We start from the raw sequence: 27,935 nt of genomic DNA on the forward strand, positions 1-27,935 counted from the left end.
TGAGATTCCCATTAGATTTGTTTGCTGTCTTATTAGTTAATATTTAGCTATGCTGTTAGCGAGCACAGTTGTACTTATATATATATATATTTTTTTTTTTTTTTTATGGATCGTAATGGAGCTTGAAATAAGAATGATGAAGCACACATTTAGTCAGTGCTGGCAATTAATGACTCCCAAAATAAATTTTCACCATTTGTTAATATTATACACAGTTTATGAGATGATTCTATTACTTTTTTTATAATATTAGTGTAGGTGGCTGAGCTGACCTTTAATAGTCTTTTGAATAGCTTAGACTGGACTTACTGGAATAAATATCGATTTTCGTTGGAGTTTTTACTGTCATCATGACTCGGCTCTGTAGGCTTGTTTAATAGACTCCGAGAAAAAATGAACACAGCCAAGTCCTCCTCTAATCCTGATCCCACTTAGGCAGAAAGACGAGCCCATGTTGCTAATGGAATCACAGCCTTTACTGCTTTGTAAGATTTGCAGAAACTTTTGACAGGATGTTTCTTTTCGGCTTATCGTGTCATTAAGACAAATTCATTTTCCCCTTTTTAAGTGAATATTTCCACCTAAAGGAAATACAAAATTGTATGTAATTGTGATTTAATATACATTTAAAAATGCTTTCAGAATCAAATCAATGCCATGCATCCACATACATAAAAAGGAACCATTTTCTGCATATTGATGGAGTTAATGGGTTATAGCTTTCCCTTTTTTGTTTATGTCAAAACATGTCCATATCTGTTGAAAAATGAGACCTTGCAATCAACATTCGGTTGATTATATTGCTTGCATTTCACATCTTTTTGTTATTTATGTATTTTTTTTGTTGTCGTTCACCTTTCACACTGCACCATTGACACCAACATGCAAGTGTCACAATCACTACCAATCTCATTCAACAGATTGTGGATATACTGAGTGATATCGACAATGGATTCTAACCAGTCGACCAGTGCAAAATTACATACAATATTAACTTGTTTCTGTCCAATTTTTTTTGGGATGCATCAATTGCTCGTCTTCGTCAGCCTTGGCAATCATATGTTGTGCAAGTGCATTATGGGTAATAAGTGAATAATGTCTGTAGTTGTCTTTGTTTATCTAGTTTTGTTGAGATAAATGAAGTCTTATGCACTAGGTGTGATTAATAACTCCTGATTTTTCCCGAAACATGCAGTATCGAGTGTTTCATCACTAGAAGTTGCTAAACCAAAGCAAGGTAGGATTTTTGAAAAAGAAAATTATTAAATATAAAATGCCAGTGTACAATCAATAATACAACTTAGCCACATGCGATTTCATAAAGTAATATTAGAAATATTTGCTAATAGGTAAGGTTTGTAAGGGTATACATGAATATGACTATTTTATCATGTACATATTTTTCATAGAGAAGAGTTCTTTTAATTTCATATCTAACATTTAGTTACCACCTGTTAATAAAAGTTAAAACTAACATGCAGAAAAAATTACTTTAAACCTTAATTTCTAAATGAGATGAACTTTCAAGGTACTGCAGAACAAACAAAGTCTGAATGTTTCTAAGTCATTACAATATAAACAGAAACACCTTGAATTGTCTCCTCCTCACCGAGAATGGGGCTTTACAGAGTCATGCTGATCGATTGTAGATGATCTCTCCTTAATCCTTCATGCTGATGTTTTGTACAAAGTATACTGTACACATAATGTAGTTGCCCAGATTGCTTCAGATTTATCATCAAGGGATATTACTTGATTGTAAGGTTTAAAACTCATTTGACCAGTCAATGCTGACACAATGGGACAAGGGTGTCGAAAATCCGATTGTCTTTCCATATACAGTAGCAGTGGCTCCCTGGCAATAACTGCCTGGTTGCTTTCTCAAGCCGAGTAGTTTTAAGAATCCTTCATTTTGAACATTAAGCACCATGATGTCTGCTTCCATATAATTTAAGATACAAATATTGTTTTCTTGACTTTCCTTTATATGTTAAATTTAACTACTAATGTCTCAATGTCAGAACAGAATGGGCCCATTTCAGAAGATTTTAGCTCATTAATTCCAAAAAAAAATAAAACTCACTAAATGCTTGACTTGCAAGTTAAGAGAAAAATTTGAATTTTGTTTTCCTCCATATCTTTTTTTATTATTAATAATTTTATTGTAATTGTTCCATACAAATCGATCAATTTTTACAAAAAATAGGATTGAGATTGAAGTTTTCCTCTATCTTAATAAATGTGTATGTGTGCATCATTACCAGCTATGCAAACACCAAGGAAATGATTTGTTTCCCTCCGTGTCCCGTCATATCTGAAGTTATGGCTCCTACATCTCTGGTGATCTTCTGATATACACATGATTCAGGAAGTATCCAGATCCCTTCACTTTCTGCACAGTTTATTGTGTTGTAGATTTATTTTTAGAATGATAAACTTGCCGGTTTTTCTTTTCAATCTACACTCAATAACCTATAATGACAAAGTGGAATAATGTTCTTAGATAAGTCTGCAAATTTATTAACAATAAAACAATTTCTTAGTCATATAAGTATTCAGACCCTTAATTCAGCAATTTGTAGAAGCCCCCTAGGCATCAATTACTGTTTTGTCTTTTCTTGTGTAAATCACTAATAGCTTGGCACATTTGGATTGGAACAGTTTATCTCATTCTTCCTGGAAGGTCTTGTCAAGCTCCATTAGACTGGATGGGAAGGGTCTGCCATCTCATGGTCTCTCCACACATGTTCTATGGGAGTTTAAGACTGGGCTTTGGTTGAGTCACTCAAGGATGCTCAGAGACTTATCCCAAAGCTACTCTGATGTTGTCTTGCCTGTATAATTAGGGTCATTATTGTATGGAACAGTGAACAGTCACCTCAGGTCATGTGAGTTCATGTGCATTCTGGAGCAATTATCTTCAAGGATCTCTTTGTATTTGGCTGCATTCTGTCCAGTCTGTCTTTCTCTGCTGCTGAGAAGGACCCACACACAGTAATATGATTCTGCCATCCCTCACAGTTCATTGTAAGGAAGGTGTTAGACAGGTGATGAGCAGTGCTTGGTCTTCACCATACACAGTGTTTGGAGTTCTGCCAAAAGAGTAAAATTTTTGTCTAAGTAGGCAAGAAAATATTTTTCCTCATGCTATTTATGCAGTCCTATAAACTGTTAAATGTCTTTTACACAAGTGTGGCTTCCATCTCCCCATCCTACCATAAATATCTAAATGGATGCTCCTGAGAGAGTCATTTTTCAGACAAGTTCTCATGTCTTAGCAATGGAGTTCTGAAGCTCTGTTAGACTACTTGGTCCTTGGTCACCAACCGGACCATGACCCTTCTTGTCTGATTACTCAGTTTGGCCAGACAGCCAACTCTGGTGATTCCAAATATTATCCATTTCAGAATTATTAAGGCAACCTGCTCTTGGGAACACTTAAAACTTTAGAAATGGTTTATACGCTTCTTCTTGATCTGATTGATTGTGGAGGTCTACAGAGTGTTCCGTCGACTTCATGGCTCAGTTTTTGTCCTGACATGCAGTGTGAATTGTGGGACCTCATGTGTGTATCTTTCTAAATAATGTCCAGTCGATTCATATTTGGCACTGTTGGACTTCATCTCAGGGATAATTAACACAAACAGGATGTGACTGTTGGCAATTTGGAGTGCCACAGCAAAGAGTATGAATACTAATATACTGTAAATGGCAGAGTTTAGTTTCTAAGTTTTAATATATTTGCTAATCTTCCTGAAAACATGTTTCACTTTGTTGTTACTGGTGCAGATGAGCACAAATGAATCATTTATCAATTTAACATTCAAGCTACAACACAATAAAATGTGCAGAAAGTGAAGGAGTCTGAATATGTTTTGAATCCACTGTAGTTGGTGAATGTTTGAGGTTTATTCAAAGTTGTGTTATGTCTACACGTGAAGAATTCAGTGATGTTGAATCTGGATGTGTGGACAGTATGCCCAATTTGGGCACGTTATGCACAGAGCGGCTGTTGTAATAACACTTTAAAAAGTGGGCTGCCTAAGTAGATCAAAGAGTCAGTTAGCACTGCGTAACAAGACCTTAGCAAAGACATTGTTTGTTCTTAACAAGACTTCTGATCCACGAATGGCAAGATGTGGATAAGGGCTACCTATGGGGAATCTGCTTGCCGCATACAGCTAATGCTGTGTCTGTGTTTGATGCCAGTATGTGACTTTATAGGGGCTATAATACATCCTATTCTAAAATTTTGCTAAACTATATTCTTTCCTCCACAATCCTGAAAAAGGAGACTTTTAGTCTGGCATTTATTGAGAGAAAACCTTCTGAAATAGCTCCCTTTTTGTACAAACGCTCAGAAAATAATGTAATCAGCAAACACGATTACCATGGCCTGAATACCAGGGCACATGATGTAATCTAACAGACTGCTACTTCAGAAATATTAAATATTATAAAGTGTCATGACTATAGTTTAAGAAACTGTGAAATGCAAAGTGATGGTAACTGTGATAATAGGACTGCAGTAACAGAATGGGAATCATTTGCATAAATCATTATGCAATATGTCATAAACTTTATTCAGTACATTAAGTTTCTTTTACATATGCTGATGTCTTGCCTAGGACTTCTTTCTTCACAAAGCCAGAGGATTCTGCATTAGATAAATTACATTTTGCATATATGAACAGCAGAAAGATGGATAATCAAATCTGTGTAACTTAATCTTTAATGATTAAATCCCATTTTTAATCACTTATGGCCAGTTTATTCACCATTACATTGGCCACTTGATTATAAAATATTAACTGAAAAAATATTTTGTGTGATTTCTGCAATTGTAGTTTAAAACTTTAGTCAAAAAAGAAATGGTTTGTAATAAGTGTTTGCAGATTAAAGTAAAAAGTATTTTATTCAAACTAAAAATTACATGATTTTTGCCTTTGTTAAAATCACGTTTTTCTATGTAACATTGTACAAAAAAAACATTTACAGTAACAACATAGTTATGATGTATTCCAGAAAATAATACGTGTTATAAAACACTATTGCAAAAATTTTGTATTCTCTTCCATTACAGTTAATCGTGTTCAGATTCCCTAGAAAAATAAAAAAATATTTCACCAATCAAATAAGTATTAAAACACTTTTTGTAAAAAAACAAAACAATTGTCTGTGTTGAAGTGTTAATTGGTAAAACAATTAATCCAGCGAATCATTGTGCCTGTGCAATCAGAAATATGAAGCTGTACTCTCTATTAACACCAGAGAAAAATCTTTGTTTGCTGGTTTCTGAACCGTTTAAATTGGCACAGATGTGTCACAAGTTATATTTTAGCAGTTTTAATTATAATATTACAAATCGCATCATTTCTGTATGTGAGTGGTCTATTTTAAGGATTACCTTTCTAACAGCTTAAAATAATAGGGCCTGAACTGCTACTTAAGTACTTTTTTGGTTTTGTCTTATGAATTTTGGACAAATTAGAAATACAATATTTTGAATAAACATTCAGAATGGAGGCATTTATGGATAGTGAACATCAATAAAAGTGCTGCGTATGACTGATGTATTCATGTGCAGTCACAATGGAATACATTCCCTTTTTGTCAGCCATGGTTGTGATGCCTTTGAATTGCAGCTTGCATCTGAGTTACACTGAGTGTGCCATACGTAACACCTGAGTCCAAATCCCCAGCTGCTCCAAAATAATCAGCACATTTTTTGTTGTTTATGGTTATTTTAAGAATACATTATGTCCGATCTGTATGTACTTTGATATTTAGCACAAAAAACAGGTTTGCCTTTACTGAAGTAAAAAATCCTCTTGAAATGTCAGGAAAATAACTTTACATTCAAACTGAAATCACTGTAGGAAGCTGCTGAGCGTGAGGTTATAGCGACATCTGTTATGGACTAAGTCAGAGTTGGTGGATTTTAATTTCCAAGCACAAAATAGTCACAAATTTAAAAAGTGAAAGAATGTGGGAAAATTAATTGTCTGACAATGATGTTGGCTTGTCTTTGTGGATAACCTGTTCAAGATATCATCATGATGATTGGTGACCTTCATCATCAGAATTATATCAGGGTTGTTTCTTACAGCCTGTCCAAAGCTATACATGTGCTTAAAAACTGTTAAAAAAAACCCTGCTGTGTTACCGCCACATAAACCAAGTAAGCACCGCACAAGTCTAAACCTTACAGAAAAACCACCAACCTGGCAACACCACTTTCAAACCGTTCATTTCACCCAACATCTTGAATTAATAAAGGAAGATGGTATTAACACGTGAAGTTTAAACTTCTGGTGGAGAGTTGTGGTCTTGCAATTTATGGATTTGCAAAGGGAACAACATTCTGCTGATGCCATTCGTCTTTTCTAAACATATTGGTAGATGGAACTGGGATTATATATGACAAAACATTTTTACTAGTCCTACTGGTGATTCTAGTCTAAAGGAACTCTGCATTCCTTCTGAGGTGCAGTTATATTTATGTAGTGCTCACATGGAGAAGGGAAAAGGGTATAGAGCTTGAATTCAAAGTAAATATTAATAATATTCTTTAATTAAACTCATTATAAATGGTATATTCCCTGCCAACTACATACTGTATTTGGAATGTGCATAGTTTAGATTAAAAATATTTTACTGAGATAGATAGATAGATAGATAGATAGATAGATAGATAGATAGATAGATAGATAGATAGATAGATAGATTGTGGTGTTGTGGGTCCACAGCTCGTTTAGCAAAGGCCATTTAAATAAATAATCACCGCTCTCGCGGCGGCTTAGCGAGGGGGCGTTGGGCCATAGCAAACCACGGGGCGATCTGCTGTGTGGGCGTTTCTCACTGAGTGCACAGGTGAGGGACTGCCTACATGCGTGATTGTTCCCGTGGCTAATGTGCTGCAGCTGCTATGGCCCCTCGCATTATAAAAGAAATGCAAGTCGGTTCGGAGAGGATGAAAAAATGAAATGAAAAAGACGGAGGTTGCTGAAGAAAGCAGGAAGTAAGAGAGAGAGCGCCGGCACGGAAGAGCAAGCGAGGGAGAAAGCAGGCAGCTGGGAGGCGAAACCACGTGGGGAGTGTTTGGCCGACACTCAGTGGGGCTGAGAAAGCTGTCGCTGCAGCTGAGCGACTAAGTAGCTGGAGTGACCAGTGCAGGAATCGACTTGACCATAGAAGGAGCGGGAGTCGAGAAGACTATGGGCTGGTGTAGTCCCAGCGTGAGCGCCTTGGCCGCTGGGAAATACCCCAAGTCTTGGTCCGGTTGGGAGCCTGACAAAGCCAAGGGTCGAAGCGCTACCGGACCTGATTGAAGGACAGCTGATCCTGCAGGTAGGCGACTCTCCTGTAGAGCAGACCAGATGAGCATAGCAGGGGAGCCGCCATGGAAGCAGAAGACACCGGGTTTTTGGTTTTAACATATTACTTCCTGTACTATTTTACCTCGTTGTGTTTAGTGGATTATTTTTTCTATTTATTGATTTTAACCTCCACGTTTTCTTTTAATGGATTATTTATTTAATGACTTTTTGAATCACTGCACTTTATGGACACTTTGTTTTTGATTGTTTTTTAATAAAAGCACTATGCACTTTTTTTTAATCATCCCCTTGCTCAAATGTTGTCTCACTGTTTAGCTCACTCGGTGACATTACTGACGGTGTTGGGTTCAAGGGCTCCCAAACAGTAGATGGGAGCATGGAGCCAGAACCCACATCGTCACATAGATAGATAGATAGATTGTACTTTATAATTGTGCAAATAGATGAAGCCACTGGTGTTGGAGTAACACAACTCATCCTCCTCCAAACTGGCATCCTTAATTTCTTCTAATGCTGTGTATTTTACACCAAATATTTAATTCAAATGTGCTGTAGGACAACCAATTTAAAATCTATGGGCATCTAAGTATTTCTTCTTCATTGGATTTGGTAATATTTAAGACAGAAATTTCATATAAGATATAAATTTAACAATAGGAAATATCTCATTGGACCACGTGCATTCCGATCCTTTGTAATGAAATTCTGACTCCAAAGTTTAATGATAATGTGCAGGTCAACAAATAACTTGGATTTATCAAATACTGACATAAAAAAATAAATGTGATTTTAATTGTATCCCTTGTTTAAAGGTAATTTGAAAATACTTTCATACTTTTCGTCAGTTTCAGATCCTGCAGTCTGAATAAGATATTTAACACGCTTTACTTCAATGTTACTATTTCAGACCTCAATATTTTTAGTAATTTAAATAGTAATTATTCCAAGTTTACACGTCTAACAAAATGTTCATTTCCGTGTACTCTGTTAAGTGCAGTCATTACACCATAGTAATGACATATGAACGAAATAAACAAATTAACCCACGGCAGTTTTATGATAATTCTTATATTTATGATTAAAGTACTTTGGACAGTGAAGTTCAATAAAGTACACTGCAGACATTTAAGATGTAAATATGTTGTCCCCGGCTTACTTTCTGTTATAGATTGGTTTTGTCATTTCTAACTGCACAAAGTGACATGATACTACAACTGAAAGATGCTAATAAACAATGTAAACCTGAAATAAGTGACTTTAAGATTTTTTTTTTTATTTAAATGACCTTTTTTAATTTTTGTAGTATTTTCATGTCAGGTGTGAGGATGTCTTGATAACTCCCATTGACCCTACATGATCTTCATAGTGATTTTGTGATTTAATCTTAGTGAGTTGCAGACAGTTGAAGCACATGCCTGTCATTATCAGCTGTGTAATTTGATGTCCTCTCAACTCAGTCATAGTGTCCTTCGGCTTGCCTTGCTAGTCACATGGGCAGGGTCTTGTACGTGTAAGAAATGGTAACTAATGAGTGTTCAGTTGAAAGTACAATGCATACAATATACTGTACCCAGAAGAAAAGAAGGAAGGCAGGTATTTTAGACTGTACAAAAAGAAGAGAGAATAGGCGACAAATGTGTGTGGTGTGTGACAAGACGATGTTAAGTGTGCAATGCCTCCAAGAGGATGAGAAGCACAAGGTTTATGTTGCTCATGTGTGTCTTATTTATATCATGGGGTGATACTCGTGAATGTACTCAGTATTGCACATGTGTGAAGCAGCCATACTTAATGTACTATATTTCCCAGCGGAATAACACTATTGGACAGCTTTGAAAGATGCACCTGCAGATGATTGAGTCAAAAAAAGGAACCTTAATGATACTTTGAAGATTGCGATCGTCTGTCTGTGTGTTTATATACCTCTCACAATTAATTGGATTGCAACTCGGTTTGTGCTCTCCTATGCCTGCTTGTCTGTGTGACTGGATATGTCTTCATCTGGCAAGCAATCCCAATCAACCTCACGCCATATAAAGAACTGGTAGGGCAAAACTTAGCATTCCTTTTGAAGAGCTGTTCACAAAGTTTTTCTTTCACTCATCTACCATCAACTCCACCTGGCGTGCAGGATTGTGTTAGACATTGTTGTTAGTGTTTATTGTTTGTCGTGCTGTGTTGTAATTTATTATCACTTTCCAGGATCTGGGGAGGGCTTTTGGATAAGCGATTGCATTAATTGTTCTTTTATTTACCATTTGATTAATATATTTCATTGTTACTTATCTATTACTAAAAATAACAGTGTCTCTGTGTGTGAGTATGTGCCCGCCAGGTAAAGACTGGGTGTGTTCCTAGGTCCCCACAAATAAAATAAACAAATCACCATTTTCAGAAGGTGTGAATCTTAGCATCATAGTGACCGCTAAACATACTGTATGAGGTGTGCTCAGATTTCCAACTGGATGTATGTGCTGTCCTCTTTTTGCTTGTCTGTGTGAGTTTGTGTGGATTGGATACATCTTGGGTGGTACAGTGGCTCAGTGGTAGCACTGCTGTCTCACAGTAAGGAGACCTGCATGTTCTCCCCGTGAATGCATGGCGTTCCACCAGTTTCCTCCAGGTTAGGTTAATTGGCAAGCATCACTAGAAATACATCAAAGGACCAAGAAGACTACAACTGAAAACAAGCAGATCATAGTAGATTTGTCTCAACATTGCTACTAAAGAAATGTGAGCTATACTTTGACACAATTAATCCAGAGTACTACAGTTGGACTCAAAATCTTTTAGCAAATAATGCCGAAAATTCTACAGAAGCACTTTCCCTTCAGATTTGAGAGGAATTTCTTAAATTGAGGAATGACAGGACACTAAAATTGAATTTCACTGAAGTTCCATTAAATGTTTTCTGCATTGCAGTTAAGGATGAATATCCTTGGATTTCCGACAAGGCTATTGCAGTTCTGCTCCCATTTTCTACAACGTATCTATGCAAACTTTTTCAACTGTAGTTTTAATAAAAAGTTATAAGCAGTCATGCTTGAAGAACCTTGACTAAGAACATCAAGTTGTTCTCTCAAACATCGAGCTGAATATAAAACTATTATGTTCATTAAAACAAGCACAGCTGTTACATTGATTATAGTTAAAAGTTGATATTAGTTAATATAAGTTATAAGTTAAAAAATGTTGTTAGCTGTGATGTTAAATTTATCAAATAGAAAACAATAAATGAATGTAATTTCTTTGTATGCACTTTGGAACTCCTATATTTTTTGTATATTTTTTCTTGTGGTTGTGCTGTGGAATTCTGGGAAGGCCTTAGGTGTGCCAAGGGTGAGAAAAGGCTCTGGAGCAGTGGTCTAATCAATATTTTTTGCTTGTCATAACACAACAAAATGGAAAAGACAGGCTAAGAGTTTGGCTGTGCCCACCATGCCTGGGAAACAACTCTATAGCCCACAGCGCTGTCAAGATGAAGCAAACTTTTGTGTGGCAGTGAGGAATCTAAACTGTGCTGAAAAGTTATGATATAGTTGTGTCATTTGTAGCCCCCTACAGTTTCTGGTTATGTAATCTGACATCCTGAAGGCAACACGATCGAGTGACACTGTCATTAAGTGGTGTGGCATGATCTCCAACTCAAAGTCATGCAGTGTGATGCCAGGATTATCTGAGCCCAAATACAACTGGGAGTGAACAATTATGAACTTTATTTTTATGTGCTTTTCAATTGCCAACACTTATAAGAGAAAGAAACAAAAGATTTAAGAAAGGCTTATTATGAGCTTTTAGATCTTCAAGTCCTAGGTTGACAGTTTTGAAAGAGGTTTATTAACATGCTATGTTTGCCAGTTTAATAGTCTATTCTTGTCAACTCTTTTCTTATGTTCTTAATGATAAGAATGTTTTTGTATTGATTTGTTTTTTACTTATTGCCCTGCACACATTTAAAGTCTTATATGATTCTGAATAAGTATGCTGAAAAACTGACATGAAAGTCAGTTCTTGTCAGTCAATGAAAGCTTGACCTACAGTGTGTTTGTCCTTTTTAGTAAATGTTGATAGGCACACATTTCTCTATTGTTAATGCTTTACACTATAAATCTTTAACTAACAATTATTTTACACATATTTATATTTTTTCTTGTAAAAAAAGTTTTGAGAGTTTATAAGTGAAGAACAAAAAAATACTGTGGAAATCTACATTAAATGAAATATATGAACAGCAAGCAGCTTGTTTCACATTACTGTCATTTTAAGATGCTTACAAATCCAGCATGAAGGAGATGTGTTGGAAAACACCTGCAAGATTAATGTAGGGGTCAGTCTCTCAATTAGCAACATTTTGCAAAAATTATTTTTTTTTCTTTTCACACGGCATATCTAATGCGCTTCATCGATCCATTGTTGAACCTGCCTAATCGAGTTCAACCCATCTGCAGTTAATTCCATTTCTCCTAAAGGATATAATTCAGATCTCTGTAACCATAAATTGAGTTAAGCAGGTCCAATAATGGATGGATGGGTATCTCGTTCCAAGAACATTGTTAACTGCTTATATCCACCTAATGAAACATTTTACAGTCTTCTGTTTATTTATGATTTGTTTAATTTACCCATTATCTTTTGTTTTTTGTTTTGTTTTGTTTTTCAAACTTGTCCAGTTGCTCCACAAGTTGCTTTGTCAACTGTACCTTCAGTTCAAGTTGCAAACAGCAAGAGAGGTAGGAATTCTGAGATTCATACAGTGGACCCCCACCCTACCCCTTTAGACAAATCTGTCCCACCTCTTTTTGTGTGTTGTGAGAGCTAATACACTGTATGAATCTAGAATGTTTGTGAAGTGTTATTTCCTTACAAATCAGACCAAATTCCTTTAACTGTAACCACATTCCTGTCACTAGTCCACTTCCCCTTTGAAATGTAATATTTAGTTCATGCACAATGAAGGAAAATGTGTGCAAAGGCTACTGGTAACATTTTATAATATGGAGACATAAAAAACATTGAGCTTGTTATAGAATAACCCAAACAGTGATTATATGTACTGTATTAAAACTAATAGGAGCAGAAACCTATGTAACATTCTCAGTCATGCTTAAATTAATTCATGGCAGCAGAGTAGTAGAGCCTAACCTAGTATCACTGGGTACAAGACCAGAAACAACCCCAAGTCAGTCCACTGCACTGCATACACACACAACACGCTTACTCACACTGGCACAATTTATAGTCACCAGTTAACCTGCATGTCTCAAGAGTTGTGGGAGGAAACATTATTCAGACTCAGGAAGAATGTGCAAACGCCGCACTGAATATGACCAGACGCAGGAGTCAAATCCAAGATGCTGGGGTGGTGAGGTAGTAGCACTAACCACATTAGTTGGTTACTCTTCACATAACTCAAAACGGTTAGCATAAATCTTAATATGGTACACCTCAATCATCACTGGTGCAGCCAGTTGGTTTTAGAAGTCACAGAATTAGTCCAATGGAGACCACCTGTCTGTAGTCAAGGGGTTTCAATTGATTGTAACATAAATGCACTTCTGTATATTGAAGGTCCAACATGTGGTGAGTCAGTATGGTGGCCGAACCAACACAATGAAGACAAAAGAACAATCCAAGTGCCTCAATAACAAAAGCCAAATTAAACTCCATGTTTTATAACAATAAAATTTGAAAACTTTTTATAGGCATTGAATTTCTGTACTATTGGTAATTTTGCTATACAGTACTGTAGTTTTGAGTTTCTCTCCACCAATTTCGCTGTCTTTTATTCTCCATTTTTATCTGTTAATGTGAGCCAATTCCTTGTTTCTTCCAGGACACCGGAATGTCACTAGAATACGTTCTGCTAATAGATAGATAGATAGATAGATAGATAGATAGATAGATAGATAGATAGATAGATAGATAGATAGATAGATAGATAGATAGATAGATGCTTTCATAATCCCAAAGGAAATTGCAGGGTTACTGCATTTGAAGAAAAGCCTCTGCCCCTCAGATGCCTTCTTCAACTGCATGTGGTGTTAGTTGGGAACTCTTCACAGATCTGAATAAGCTTCATCTTATATTAACAGGTTAAATATATGGGTTACATATCAGTTATTCATTGTCATTTTGCTTTAAATTTTTAGGAAAATAATATAGAATGTAACATAAAGAATTCTCATATGAACAATGTTGACTGTGGTGCACTGGCTTGCACACAGACCTGTTTACAGCAAATTGCTATGTCTGTGTGGATTTTCCTGTAGGTCTTTCAGTGTCCCACTCATATTAATGAAGAATTTAAATCGACCCATTATCATTGTGTGTTTAGGAGTGAGCCCCATGATAGACAGGATATATGGATTGATTCCTGCTTTGTCCCTTATACTTTCAGTATGGGCCTGGGCCCTTAGCACCCCTGGAGTGAATTAAGCTGTATATTAATATGTTGATTAAAGGAGTATGGGAGATGATACACAGTTCTATTAACTATTCATTACTATAATCTTGCATACTTTGTGTTCTGAGCCTTACTCTAGGCCAATGGTTCACAGTTTCAGTCCTGGGCGACCCTTGTGTGTGCAGAATTACACAAGAGATGTTTGGCTTTGTGTGATCCTAAATAAGTTCTGAAGCCAGGAGTGACTATCTAAAAAATAATAGTAAAATGTTGGGGTAGTCAACAATAGAAGTAAATAGAAAGCATTCTTAAGTCCTAAAAAGCAAGACAGTCACCAAGCTGTATTTGTAAGTGGCTGTTTTTCAACAATCACAGATACAGGCATAGCTTTCTTGAGCAAGTAAACCTCCACTAATATTCACTCTTAGGAGAAAAACTTGTATTCTGCTCTTCATTATCGGCATCAGACGAGTCCAAAACATCCAGACATTTTGGCTAAGTTCACCCCCTGTCTACCACATACTTCTCTGAACATAAAGTAATATTTAACTGTTTTAAAGTGAAAGTCAAACTGTTTTCCAGGCTACAAATTGTCTGTTAGATGAAGCAGTCAAATTGTTGAAATGACAACGTCATATAAATACACAGCACTGTATGTTCATTGAGCCTGTCGTAGTTAAACCATAAGGCTCTGAAAAATCAGTGGTCACTTATATAAACCACAGGATACAGTATCGCCAAAGTAATTTAGGGTAATAAATTATTTTTTTTCCTTTTGTTAGAAACATTAGAACATTAGAAAGCCTTTGGATGATAACAAAAAATTCCGTCCAACAAAGCACACAATTCCTCCAAAACAACATCAAGCCAAGTTTTGAAAGACACTACTGTCCAACAATAGTATGCAATTTATTCCATGTGTCTATAGTTCTCTGTGAGAGGATGCACTTTCTAGTTTTTGTCAGAACCCTGAACAAGTTTCCAATTGTGCCATTTTCATTATAAAGTAACAGTCCCAATCCACTGTACTAATTCCATTCATAATTTTAAACACTTCAATCATGTCTCCTCTTAATCTCCATTTGAATAAACCGAAAAGGTTTAACTCCTTCACTCTTTCCTCATAAGTCATACCCTGCAGTCATGTAGTCACTCTTCTCTGGACCTTGTCTAGCGCTGCTATGTCCTTTTTGTAACCTGGACACCAAAACTGCACACAGTTTTCTAGACAAGGCCTCACCAGTGTGTTATAAATCTTAAGGATAACATCTGTTGATTTGTACTCTACACACTATTCACATTACTATAACATTATTCTACACATTCTATTTATTATTAAATTATTATAACATTATTCTGTATAACATAACATTCTCTTAGCCTCCTTAATGGCTTCTGAAAGCTGCCTGGAGTTTGATAATGATGAGTCCGCTGTGACTCCTAGATCCTTCTCATAAGGGTTGTACTTTCAAGTTTCAGACTTTCCATTGTTCATTCAAACCTTTAACAATTTTATTACGTTTTAGGAAACAAGTTCATGTGCTTATCAATAAACAGATCTTCCAGTGGAAGCATTAGATATGAAGGTATTGAGGTCTCTGGATCAGTTTCTAGAAGTCACTGCAGAATGTTCAGAATCTGTCATGATTGGCACCAACACAGTGATACTAGACCAGGGACTGGAGCTTCAGTGGGTTATGAACTTCTTCCTCTGGTTTGTGTTAGATAATTTTGCATGATTAGTGTGGATATCATGTAAACTGAGGTGGATGTCAGGATTTAGGGCAATATCATTTACCTGTTTTATGTTTTCCATGTTATGTTTTAGGTCCTTAGTTTGACTGTTCATGGTGTTGCATGTACTGTAGATAATGTTGTTGGTCGTGTATTCATTGTTATATTCAGTGTGAAAGGTGAAATGATGGCCACCAACATGCTTAAAAGCACTTTTGTCTATAAAAATAGAACTGTTTTTGGCAAGAAGAGAGGTGGCTATTTTTATTTCTTAAGGGTAAAAGGAAAACTATTTTAAGAGCTACTGCAAAATTATGTTGACAAATAAGAAAAAACTGCTTTTCAAGAGGTAATGTTGAGTCAGGATTTAGGAGTTGAATTGCTTGGTATAGAACTTGCCTTTTAGGAGTTGTGCATTTTGGCATTAACCGGTATCATGAATAACGGCTTTCAGATGCAGATGATTCTTTCTTTTTCCTTTGCACATAATTTTCAATACATATTCAAAACAGGTGCAGGCTGATAAATCATTTATTAATATATTTCTGGAAGATAATTTAATAATATAATTATACATATATAATTTTAGAGCAACAAAACTATATTTTAGACTACACAATGGCATTAAATAAGCACTTACAGATGTTATTATATTTGTTTGTGTGGGTTTCTTAAAACTGTAAATGGTGTAAAAAGTAATAATTCATGTCAGTCCTTCAAAGATGTAGTTACTAATTGTACAATAAACAAAGAAAAATATTATTTTATATAACATTATTCATTACACTCTCCTAAGTAGACTGTAATGTGCAGTATAACCACTGTCACATTCGTAATGTTAACTGAATTTATATGGTGGTGTTATGCACAGTCTTTACATTTTAAATGCCAAAAATAAAGACATAATCAACAATGTATACAATCAGTCAGTGTTCATTTGATACTTTGTCTCTGGTTAGGAAAGTGGTGTGACAGATCCTGGGTTTGAGCACCATGCCCCATTATTTGTAGTTATATTCGTCCCATGTCTGAAGAGGTGGTACAAGGTAGGAGAGTGCCAGTGCATCACAGGGCCCACATACGCGCACAGACACATTCATGTCAGTAGGTAACATGACCTGCATGTCCTTGGGGGACAAAGCAGAGTTCTGGAGGAGAAGCCAAAAACAGATGTAAGGACAATGTGCAAAGTGCACAACATGGTGGTCCATAAGGCAGAAAATAGGCAGTGTCGATAGAAGAACATGGACAGTTGTACAGATCCAAAAGAGAGGAGAACATATTAACATGGAGAACACATAACTAGCCATGGTATCCTGCACACCATATTATGACTGAAACAGCTTTAAAGCTTTCAAGAACAATACAGTAATCTCTCCTCCCGCGATAGGTGAAAATCCGTGAAGTAGAAACCATGTGTTTGTATGGTTATTTTTATATATTTTAAGCCCTTATAAACTCTCCCACACTGTTAACATTATTAGAGCCCTCTAGACATGAAATAACACCCTTTAGTCAAAAGTTTAAACTGTGCTCCATGACAAGACAGAGATGGCAGTTCTTTCTCACAATTAAAAGAATGCAAACATATCTTCCTCTTCAAAGATGGGTGTCAGGAGCAGAGAATGTCAGAGAGAGAGAGCGCGCGATAGAAAAGCAAACAATCAAAAAATCAATACGTGCTTTTGGGCTTTTAAGTATGCCGAAGCACCGCGATAAAGCAGCATTTTTTAGAGGAGCATCCGTATCTTCTAGGCAAACAGCCTCTGTGCAAACAGCCCCTCTGCTCACACCCCCTCCGTCAGGCAGAGAGAGTGAAAGAGACAGAGAACAGCAAACAATCAAGCATCGCGCGGGAAGCAAATCTTATATTATTGAGGAGTTTTAGTTGATATGTAACACATGCTCTGATTGGGTAGCTTCTAAGCCATCCGCCAATAGTGTCCTTTGTATGAAATCAACTAGGCAAACAAACTGAGGAAGCATGTACCATAAATTAAAAGACCCATTGTCCGCAGAAATCCGCGAACCAGCGAAAAATCCGCGATATATATTTAGATATGCTTACATTTAAAATCCGCCATAGAGTGAAGCCGTGAAAGTCGAAGCGCGATATAGCGAGGGATTACTGTAATCAGTATCAGTAGCATTGTTATGCCAAGTATGATTTTCACTTATTTTTTTTCTAATAAAATATTTCATGTCATTAATATATAATAATAATATATTTATAGAACTTATACTAATTATTCACTGTCATGGAAAATGCTAAAAAAAGTTTTAAATGTTTTTTCACGTCATATTATAAATATTGCCTTTGCCTGTCTAAACTGGAGGCATACAGAAGCAATGTGTCCTTACTTAACAGATTTCAGTTTTTTATTCTGTATAGCAGTAAAAAGTCACTTCAGATGAACTTCTGTTCACTTAAAACTTTTAACAATGCTGTGTAATTGGAGCCAGAAATGTATTTACCATTTATACTAAGAGGAAACATAGTGCTACAATGAAGTAGGTATTATCTTAATATTTTATAGTGAGTTTTCTTTTTATATGTATTTAGCCTCAGGTTCTATTTTTTGCCATTATGAACTAAAATTAACTTTCAGTGCCTTCACTGAAAACTTGGATTACACAGTAACATACGTGCACGTTATTTATTGGCAGTCTGATTTGAAATACATAATGTACTGAAAAATAATCAAATCATATATTTTATGTTTAAAATTAAATGACGGTTGTAGTACAAAAATTGATCAAAATGAAGTGTAAACCTTTAGAGGACTGATTTTATAATTGCCTAGATGATTATTAGAGACAAGCTTTTTTCTGTATTATCACTTGATGATTATTCGAAACATGTACAGTACTTTACATGACACCAAAAATGTTTATGTTTAACAGACAAGTGATTAAAAAACAGAGTAGCAATCATGACAACTAACCGAATAATGCACTGAGAGCCTTTGTCACTTACTAGTCCGGGGAAAAGACCAAAGAAAGAAAGATTTAAGGTGCATATTGGCTTTTGGAAAATGAGGAGCCATAAATGTAGCCCATTATGAGCTTGGAGAAGAGGGGTGAAAAGCACTTACCAGTTCACAAGAACTTGGAAGGCTCTCCACCATTAAAATACTTTAGCCCTGGTATGTGGTTTTCAAGGAATAGTCTTGTAAAAGATCCTGGCATGGATCGGTTTATGAAGTTAGTGAGTAAGAGGGAGGTGTTGCCTCAAATCCCATCTGAGGAAAGGAAGACTCAGAATAAGTGTGGGTGGTGAATATAGAAAAGGAGACTGAACCCTCCTTTTAAGTGACACCTGAGGAAAATGTTTTGAGTGCTAGTACATTTCTCTGTTTCTTCCCCAGGGGTTGTTACAATTTAATCATTTGAAGGGATTTTTATATTAGTTATACATAGAGTGGACAATACAATGCAATGCAATATAACTTAATGCAGGCGCAGAATGCTGTGAACAATTCTCAGTTAAAATATAAGTATAGATTATACTAATTACCAAATACAGAACTGGTGCACATAAGAATGAAAATTTATTAAAACACACAAAGGAAATTAAACATTTAATAAATAAACATAAATAGAAACCAACAATATCTGTCCATTAATTAATTGATGAACTATGGCCAGTTGACAACGATTAAGATTAAAATTGTACAAGAGAAGGTGAAAAATAAAGTTACAATCATGGAGACCTTGCCCAGTTGGTCACTTACCTCCTCCTGTTTTCTATGATGAAATATGTGCTGGCTGCCCAATCTGATTATCAAATCTTTACATCTAATGATTCCAGTGCCCCTTTAATTGAGATGACTTTTCTATACTAAGAAGAGAGACAGAATAGAGAAGGGTTAGTAATGGTTTAAAAATATTATAATACTTATATTTCAATACAAATGACTAACAAACATATATTCAGCATGCACAGCTAATCATCAGCAGCTCTAGTCAGGGTATGCCAGACTAAAGCAGTGAGTCTTCAGCCAGGATTTAAAAGCTGAGACTGAAAGGGCATCTCTTATATTAGCAGAGTACAACTACATTATCATATTACAGTGAGAAAGATATTAATACATTTGGGAATTCACAAGGGAATTGCTCATTTAAAAGAAATAAAAACAAGGTAAAACAGAAGGAAGAAATATAGCTTGTACACTGATTATGATGAGATGCCTTTGTCAGTTTCTGCTCAGAACTGACAATGGCATCTTGCCAAAGCAATCCTAAAAGTTGTGGGTATTAGAAGCATACCTTACTACCTTAGTATACTTCACTGAGTGCAGGCACAGATTGCATAAATAAATAAGAATACATTTTTTAAATAAGAATAAATTTTAACAATTTACTACACATAAAGACACAGATTTTTTTAAACGCAAAGAAAATCAAAATAAAAACTGAATAACATAATCATAAGCAAATCAACAATTTTAATCAATTAAACTACGGCCAATTACCAATGGAGAAGATGAATAGAAAAGCTTAAGTTAGCAGCACCACTTGAGAAAATAAACCTTTGGAGGGCCCATTGTTAGTTCTAAGAGAGAAAGCCAAAGACAAAGTCAGTCACAGTCACAGTCTTTGGGTCATATTTATAAAGCTTGTGTATGCACAAAAAGAGTCCAAAAATGTGTGTATATAACTTTCCAAACAAAAGTCGTTGATTTATAAAGGAAAACTACATGGGAGAACTTGAGTATGTTTACAGCGAATCCGACCCAAGAGTATGCAACGTTTTGGAGAAACTGGGAAATGAAAGAAAGAAAGAAAGAAAGCCAAATGGCTCAATGGTTAGTGCTGCTATTATCCCAGAGTTCCAGGTTTGAATTCTAAACCTGATTGATGTCTGGGTGGAGTTTAAACAAACCTCATTATCTGTGCCTGAGTTTTTCTCGAGAATCTCAAGTCCCACATCCCAAAAACTTGAAGATTACGTGTTTTGTCAGCTCTGTATGAAAGATTGTGCCCTTTAGTGGAGTGGCACTCAGCTGGATCTGGCATTCTGCCTGAAGATGCTTGGATAGCCTCTGGACCCTGTGACCCTGAACTGGATTATGCTGGTTTGATAATTGATTGATAGAAGTTAATTAAGTATGTCAACCAACCTTTTATTTATTTATTTATTTATTTTTTTTGAGCTTACAAATGTTTTCTTTTAATTACAAAGTCATGATTAATCATAATTTATTGTGGTTCTCGTTGTCTGTGGTTGTATCCTCCATGTTCTTTATGCCATTACAAAGTGTATTTTCTGGATTTTAAATGCATTTTGGTGCCAAGGTTATCTGAGCTAGGCAGGCATTCTCTGTCTCTTTCAAACATATCACATGGCATCACTGGAAAACCCTGATATTCTATTAAGGTTATTTTCGTCCCAGTCACCTGCCAAAAGAGTTAAATGATAGCAGTTTCCACATCATTATGGTTAATCTGCAAACATTATGCAAACATCAGCCTTAAGTCATGCAAGAAAACATTAGCCTGCTGGGATAAGTACAGCAGGAAAATGAAAGAAGTAATTACATATCTAGTTAATTCAAAAAATTATAAATTCTGTCTAATAAAAACATAACAAATATGTCATTTATATTATTATTCATAGATAACAAAACCTAATTATTAACAAGTGCATTAAATGTTGAAATCAGTGGTGTTCATCTTGTGTTTATTAAGTTTGTTGTCTTGTACTTATGACTGAAAATATCATGCCATATAGTAATCATTTAAAAAATAACATTTTCTGCAACATGTTCCAAGTCAACAGAGCTTATATTAAATTTTGTACCCAGGTCTATTATGAAAGGGACAAGTGAACTCCCTTAGGGTAATGTTTGTAATGTAACTTAGGTCACCCATCCCCTCATATTTTGAATATTCTGATTCTACTGCAGCTTTAGAGACAAAGCACAAACCAACCCTGGGAGGGGTGACAGTCCATTTTTGAGCACATGCCAATCTACAGTAGCTATTTAACCAAACCTTCTCAGTTGGAAGAGAAGTAGAAGGCTTCAGAGAAAATCCAGGAAAACACAAAGACAAAGGAGTGACTCAAATCCTGCTGTGTGGAATTGTAAATGTTCTTCATTTTATATATAATCTTGCTTATTGTAGATTTTTAGAATAGGCCACTGTGGATGAGTAAGGGACTGCACATTACCACTTGAAAAAGGTGGGCTGCCAAACCGGTTGTTCTCTTTTAATCCCAACAAAGAAAAGAGAGCAAAGTAAACAAAAAATAGGGCTGCTGTGTGTGCCAGTAGAACAGTGTTTAAAAAAATAAGATTACCATCAGGGAAAGTAGGATTTGGACTGCAAGGAAGGAAGTCCATCCTTCAGTAAGTTCGGTAAAAGACTGAAGACCTCCTTCCAGCAGATACAGGATATTTAGATGGGGGACTGGAAGGGGTGGAATCAGTTGCCCTCACTGGGCTTCTTCTTTGCTGTGGAGGGAACAAGAGAGACGAAAGTTAGGATAAGTAGCCCCTCTCGACCCAGAGCAATGGTGCATACAGCAGATGAGCCCAGAGAGTGAGCCACAGACACGCATTTGTTACACCTCATAATCATTCCCCAAGAGTGAAGTCTCTATGATCACTGCAGACGGTTTTGGTTGTTTTTTGTTTTGATATTATGACAGACTGAAAATGTGACTATACAGCAATATCAATGTACAGTATGTGTATTTTATATTAGGGGCATTTGTTATACTTTAGTCAGTTGATAATGCAGCCATCTACCCATCCATCTACATACAGAATCTGCTTAATCCATTTATAGAATTACAAAAGCCACAATCCACGTGAGTAAAATCAGATACAAGACAAGAACCAGTACTGGAAGGGGCACCAATATATCCCAATGCACCCTTGTGCACACACAGAGTGTGAGGGCCTTTGGGTGATCACATATTATTCAAACTCACAAAGCGTTTTAGATATGGAAGGAAAACAGTCTCCACAGGAAGGACATACAAACTCCATACAGACAGTGCCATAGTTCGAATTTAATTCAAGCCTCTTGGTGCTGTGGCTACCCCATTGTGTTACCTGCAGTCAGTTTTGTGAACAAAATGAATACTGTATGCTAAGATGAGCATTGATTTATGCTTGTTCACCAGACTAGAAAATGAAGTAAAATTCCAATTGTCTTTTTTACAAAAGGGCCTTGTGGACACCAGGGGGCACTCCAGTTCCCCAAACACTCAACACAAACAGGCACAGACACAAGTTAAAAGACAGAGATAGATACACTGTAGATAGATAGATAGATAAATAGATAGATAGATAGATACTTTATTAATCCCAAGGGGAGACTTTAATTGTGAGAAAACTCTTCTTTTTAAGTGTTTCCCACCACCACTGCCACAAGTACATGCAATTAAGCGCAACTGTAAGCACAAGTACAACTCTTTTTCTTCCTCCTCCACTCCTACTTGCAAGCTTTGTCCACCTTCCACCCGAATCTGGCTTGTCCATCTGAGGCAGACAGCTCCTTTTATCTTCCACTTGGGAGTACTTCCGGTCTTCCAAAAGTACTTCTGGGTGAGACGGAAACCTCATGAAATAGGGCTCCCCGGCCCCTGCAGCACACCCTGGTGATACCCACGGAATCTAACAGGGCTGAGTTGAAGAACTCCATGTCCCATGCTGCCCAGTGAAGGCACCGCTGCAGCCTAGGGAAGCTGCCATCTAGCGTTCCGAGGAAGACAATGCCCTGTGCACTCTTTCTTCCACCCAGTCCTTCCATCTGATGGGCATCCTGGCCAGCTAAGGCTGCCAGCCATCACTTACACGCTTATAAGCAAAAGAGGGGTCAGTTTGCCATGCATCTCTCAACTGACATCTAGTTGGAAAAGAAGAAGTGATCATGATCATGGTGCATGCTGGCTTAACCGAGATCACAGAGGGATTTCTGCTATGGTGCCGCCTTAACCCTGCACATTATGTTAATGCTGGCCTTCATTTACACTATAAAATCATTTTTTGTCTTTCTTTCTGAGAAAAGTAGAAATCAAAGACATATACAGCAAAAACTCTTACTTTTCATAAAACTGCATTTTTCTGAGTAGGGGAAGCATGTATTCTGCCTTAAAATATACAGTATTATTATTGCACATTTGGCTGATGTCCTTATCCAACACAACTCATAAGACCAGCTATTTTTACTCATCCTTTTTCATTTTTTAACAATGATAGTGTAGAAAGTTTAGTTAATTTGTTCATAGTCATTCACTGAGGCAGGAATTAAACCTGTAACCTCCCAGTTTAAAAGCCCACTGCTCACTTGGCCAGTACCCCACATCGTCCGTCTACTAAATGAAAAAATTATTTGCTGCTATGATAAGAGTATTTACTGCAATTGGCACATAAAAGGTAGCTAATAATGAATATACAGCCATCCCACAAAGTATATATCAACAGCGGCATGAAAAAGCATGGTAAATTGAAAAGCTCAATAATGCAATTACATTTTTGTTTCACGCATGGATTGAAGTTAAGCTCTGCAATTAGTTACAATAATTTCAGGCTGATAATGTAAGACACATAGAGAAGTAAAATGAAAAAGCGTCCTTGATATGGAAGAAGTCTGCTTATGGTTTTTGCAAAGTTCAACATCATTTTACACATTTCAAACTGGTACTGAATTGTGGCCAATCAAAACAAGCAATTAACATATTAAGTTATGGCATTATTATTATTACTAATTCTAGAGGGGGATTTTTTTAACCATAAAAACTCTTATTTTTCAGAAGGTGTTATAAAAAGAATCATATGGTGGCACAGTGCTTTTATGCTGCTACCTCACAGATCTACCACGTTGGATTAGAATCCCATGTCTGCTCTGTGTGGAGTTTACATGTTCTCCCTGTGTTCACCAACAGTGTGGTTTTCTTTTCACATTTGCATAGACATGTGTGTTAGGTTGGATGTGAGTGTTTGCAAGAAAGGGTCCCAAAGAGTATGCTCAATGGGGTTATGTCTGCCCCTAACCAAGAATTTGATGAAATATGAATGTATGTACATACGCATGCATGACATAAGGAGATGTAGTTTTGTTCGTATATCAATCCATTATGGATCTAGCATAGTCCAGTACAAGGATACAGGGGCCTGGCCCTATCTTAGCAGCATCAGACACAAGACAGGAACCAACTAGTGACAGGCAGCCAGGCCAGTTCTATTTCTAAAATCATACAACTTAATTTTCTATTACAGTACATTCATCCACTATTTTCCTTCAAAAACAATTTGGGTACAGTTACCTCATAATCCAGGAGGAACATGCACATGATGTTCCATGTTTGCTTTCATCTGATCCCCAGAATGTTAGCAGAAGGAAATGCAGCTCCAATCACAAGTATTTAACACTTCAGCCAACAGACTGTTCTAATGGAGAAGTACTAGAAGTCCATTGCAGTTTCTTCTAGCTGACTTTTACAAGTAAAGGGATTCCTCTTGTGGCAGGTGGGAAGTTTCCATCCAAAGAAAACATCATGCAACATGACTGTCTGAACCTTTCAAAGGCTGCTTACTTTTCTTTAGAAATTTGGTTTTCCTAGGGATTCATATTGTGGGTGCCAATGTGAGCTTCCATGGAATTGACTCTGAATATTTTTCCAAAAAACTCAGATTTCTAAAATGCACACAAAGCAATAGTTTCACACATAAATCAACATAAAAAGTCTGTTGCTGCATGCTGTGACTGAGTGTGGCGCCTGTTTGCTATTTCTGGCAGCAGCGGCTGCACAGTAGCGGCTTAATGGCCAGCAGGAATGCATGGTGGGCCAGCTGCCTAGTTGTTTTTGTGCAGCAGTGGCACTTGCAGTGCAACGCAATCTGTTTTGTACCTTTTGTCATTGTAAATGGTGGTCCTCTTAGGTGAATGCTGCTACAGGACCATCAGCTACACAAACATGATGCTGTTACTGATGCTGGTTCCTCACTTTCATTTTTGATATCTATCTCCATATCTCTTGCATCAAAATCGGAGTCCTCCAATTCAGCGATCATACACAAAATGTCATCCACGGAGCATTTTCCTTTGCACATTCATTTCAATCTGTCGCCAGATGTTGATGCCATTTTAGAGGTTGTTTGCTCTTTGCTAGTCATGCATGCGCAAGGAATAGGGGTCAAATCAGCAAAGCTAACTTTCCTTCTAGCAAAGAGAATCGAACTAAAACGTAACAGCAAGTCTTGTTACCGCTGATTACCGGCCTCTACCCCTGAATATCGACAAAAGTTAGCTTGCACCCTGAAAGAGTTAAAAAGAGCAGCATGACTTTAAGACGTGCTCCGGAATTACCACCAGGTCTAGTTTAAAGGCACTCTACTGATTGTGTATCATGAATTCATGTCCAGAGTAACCCCACTGCTGACACCATGCAGCCTGAAGTTGCAAGTTTTGTCATAAAATATAAATTACAAGAAGGTCTCGATACAATTATAAGAAAATATGGCATGAAATTTACAATATGGATATGAGCATAAAACAATTTAGCTGTTATGAACGGTGGCACAGTGATTGGCACTGCTGCCTCATAAATTATCGGTCTTATGTTCAAATCCTGACTTGGCCAAGGTTTTTCTGGATTTTTGCATATTCCTTGTGTCTACATGAGCATTCTCTAGCTACTCCAGTTTCTTTCCACATTCCAGAAATGTGAAGGTTTGCATATATGAATGGAATAGAAGATTACACTTTAACATTTTAATGGAGGATTCCCTATAAAGAGATGTCCTGCTGAAACCTCAATCAGGGCATAATAGATCTACTCTCTTTTGTGAAAAAGGTGATGTGGCTTTCAATGACATACTGTTTGTTCACATCTGCTGACATTCTGTTCAAAACCAGGTTGCCCATATGGTGTCCCATATTTTCAAATTTTTATAACAGTTCTAATCCTGCAAAGTGTGAAATCTGCTGAGCCCCCAACTCACTTTGACTAGAAACACATGGAGGTCTACCATCTAAGACATGGGTGTCGAACTCCAGTCCTGGAGTGCCGCATTGGCTACAGGTTTTCATTCTCACCATCTTCTTCAGTAGTGATCAGTTTTTGCTGTTAATTAACTTATTTTGCTTTAGTTTTAATTAACTTGACTCAGTCCCCTTGTTTGTTTCTTTTTCCTTAATTAGCAGCCAAACAATAATGAGATACAAAACAAGGCGCCACATGACCAGTTCACCTGCGCCCATCACACAATATCTGAAAATAAGGAAAGGTGATGGTCTTGGTAAGGCTGATCTCTCAGGTCACCAAAACATCTTAACGGTGTTCTTAGAAAAAAATAGAAAATCAACAATTTTGGAAATGTCTGCTGTGGCAGAATGAGAGCAGCAATAAGCCATGCAATTAAAATAACGGGTTTAATTAACAGCAAGGATCAGGTCAGGCTCATTAAGAGATTGGTTGGAGTTTGAAATCCCAGTTTAACTGGTCATCTGTTGGCTCGTTTCACATCTCATTTCTGATTGCCTGTCATTTAATGAAGAAAGGAATAAATTCAGAGGACTAAATCTTTAAAACCAAGGCTATTAAAATTAAGGGAAAAGAAGTTTAATTAGCAGTGAAAACTGGTCACTGATTAGGAAAAGGGTTAGAATGAAAACCCACAGCCACTGCGACCCTCCCGGCCTGGAGTTCGACACCCCTGATCTAAGAAATGACAAATCCCATTGTAGTTTAACTTCTGAGATTGGATAAACTTCAGCAGGTCGAGTAAAACAGACATAAACCAACATATTTGAGTTACTGTGCATTAAGTGTTTTTGTACCCCTTGATACCAAGTAGTGAGAAATACAAGCATGTACAGTAATTCCAAAATCAATGCTAAATTCATAACCCTTGGAGGGATTAAATAGCTCAAGGAATAGAAAGATGCATTGAATTTCACTCGTCTTGCATATTTTAATACAATATTAATATATCCAGTACAGTGTAGAAGCTTACTGCATTCATCATAACATTCATGGAGTAATCAAGACATCAGCAATAAAACAGAATATGAAGTCATCTACAGTTAAAAGAGGTGGTTTTGGTAGGGGACACTCCACTGATAATCAGATTTAAGTAAATGGGGTCTTCTTTTCCATATCTTTAAATACTGCTGGTGAATTAATGGTCTCAAATAGTATAAAAGTACAAATTAAAATTAAAGAATAATTCTGATGTTAAATATAAATGGATTGTGGTATGATAATCATTCATTTTTTTAAAAAAACGAGAGACTAAAATAGTGCAATTAGCACTTTTAATCTGCAAGAAAACAAAAGCCTAAGCTATATGTGATTGTGTGTATGTCTATATATTGTACTGAGAAGAAGCAAAAGAGAATATAAAGGGTTGGGGGCCAACCAGGTTCCCTTATTTAATGAAGCCAAAAATAAGAAAAAAGGAATCAAAGAAAATTGTGGCCATCTCACATCCAGGGCAGCC

At 36.6% G+C, this 27,935-nt stretch overlaps 1 protein-coding gene across 7 annotated transcripts in view; it reads left to right on the top strand.

The window, feature by feature from the left end:
- The window catches only part of ntng1a (netrin g1a), a 510,418-nt gene that overhangs the window by 408,294 nt on the left and 74,189 nt on the right, over positions 1-27,935 (top strand). For 2 of the 7 annotated variants that reach the window (XM_039735642.1, XM_039735645.1), the window contains exon 6: positions 1,196-1,237. The exons of the other annotated variants lie outside the window; for them this stretch is intronic. In XM_039735642.1, the coding sequence (XP_039591576.1) occupies positions 1,196-1,237 (42 nt within the window). The remainder of the gene's footprint in view (positions 1-1,195; positions 1,238-27,935) is intronic. 7 annotated transcript variants of the gene reach the window in all.

The sequence above is a fragment of the Polypterus senegalus genome, chromosome 14, assembly GCF_016835505.1.
Source record: "Polypterus senegalus isolate Bchr_013 chromosome 14, ASM1683550v1, whole genome shotgun sequence".
Classification (NCBI taxonomy): Eukaryota; Metazoa; Chordata; class Cladistia; order Polypteriformes; family Polypteridae; genus Polypterus; species Polypterus senegalus.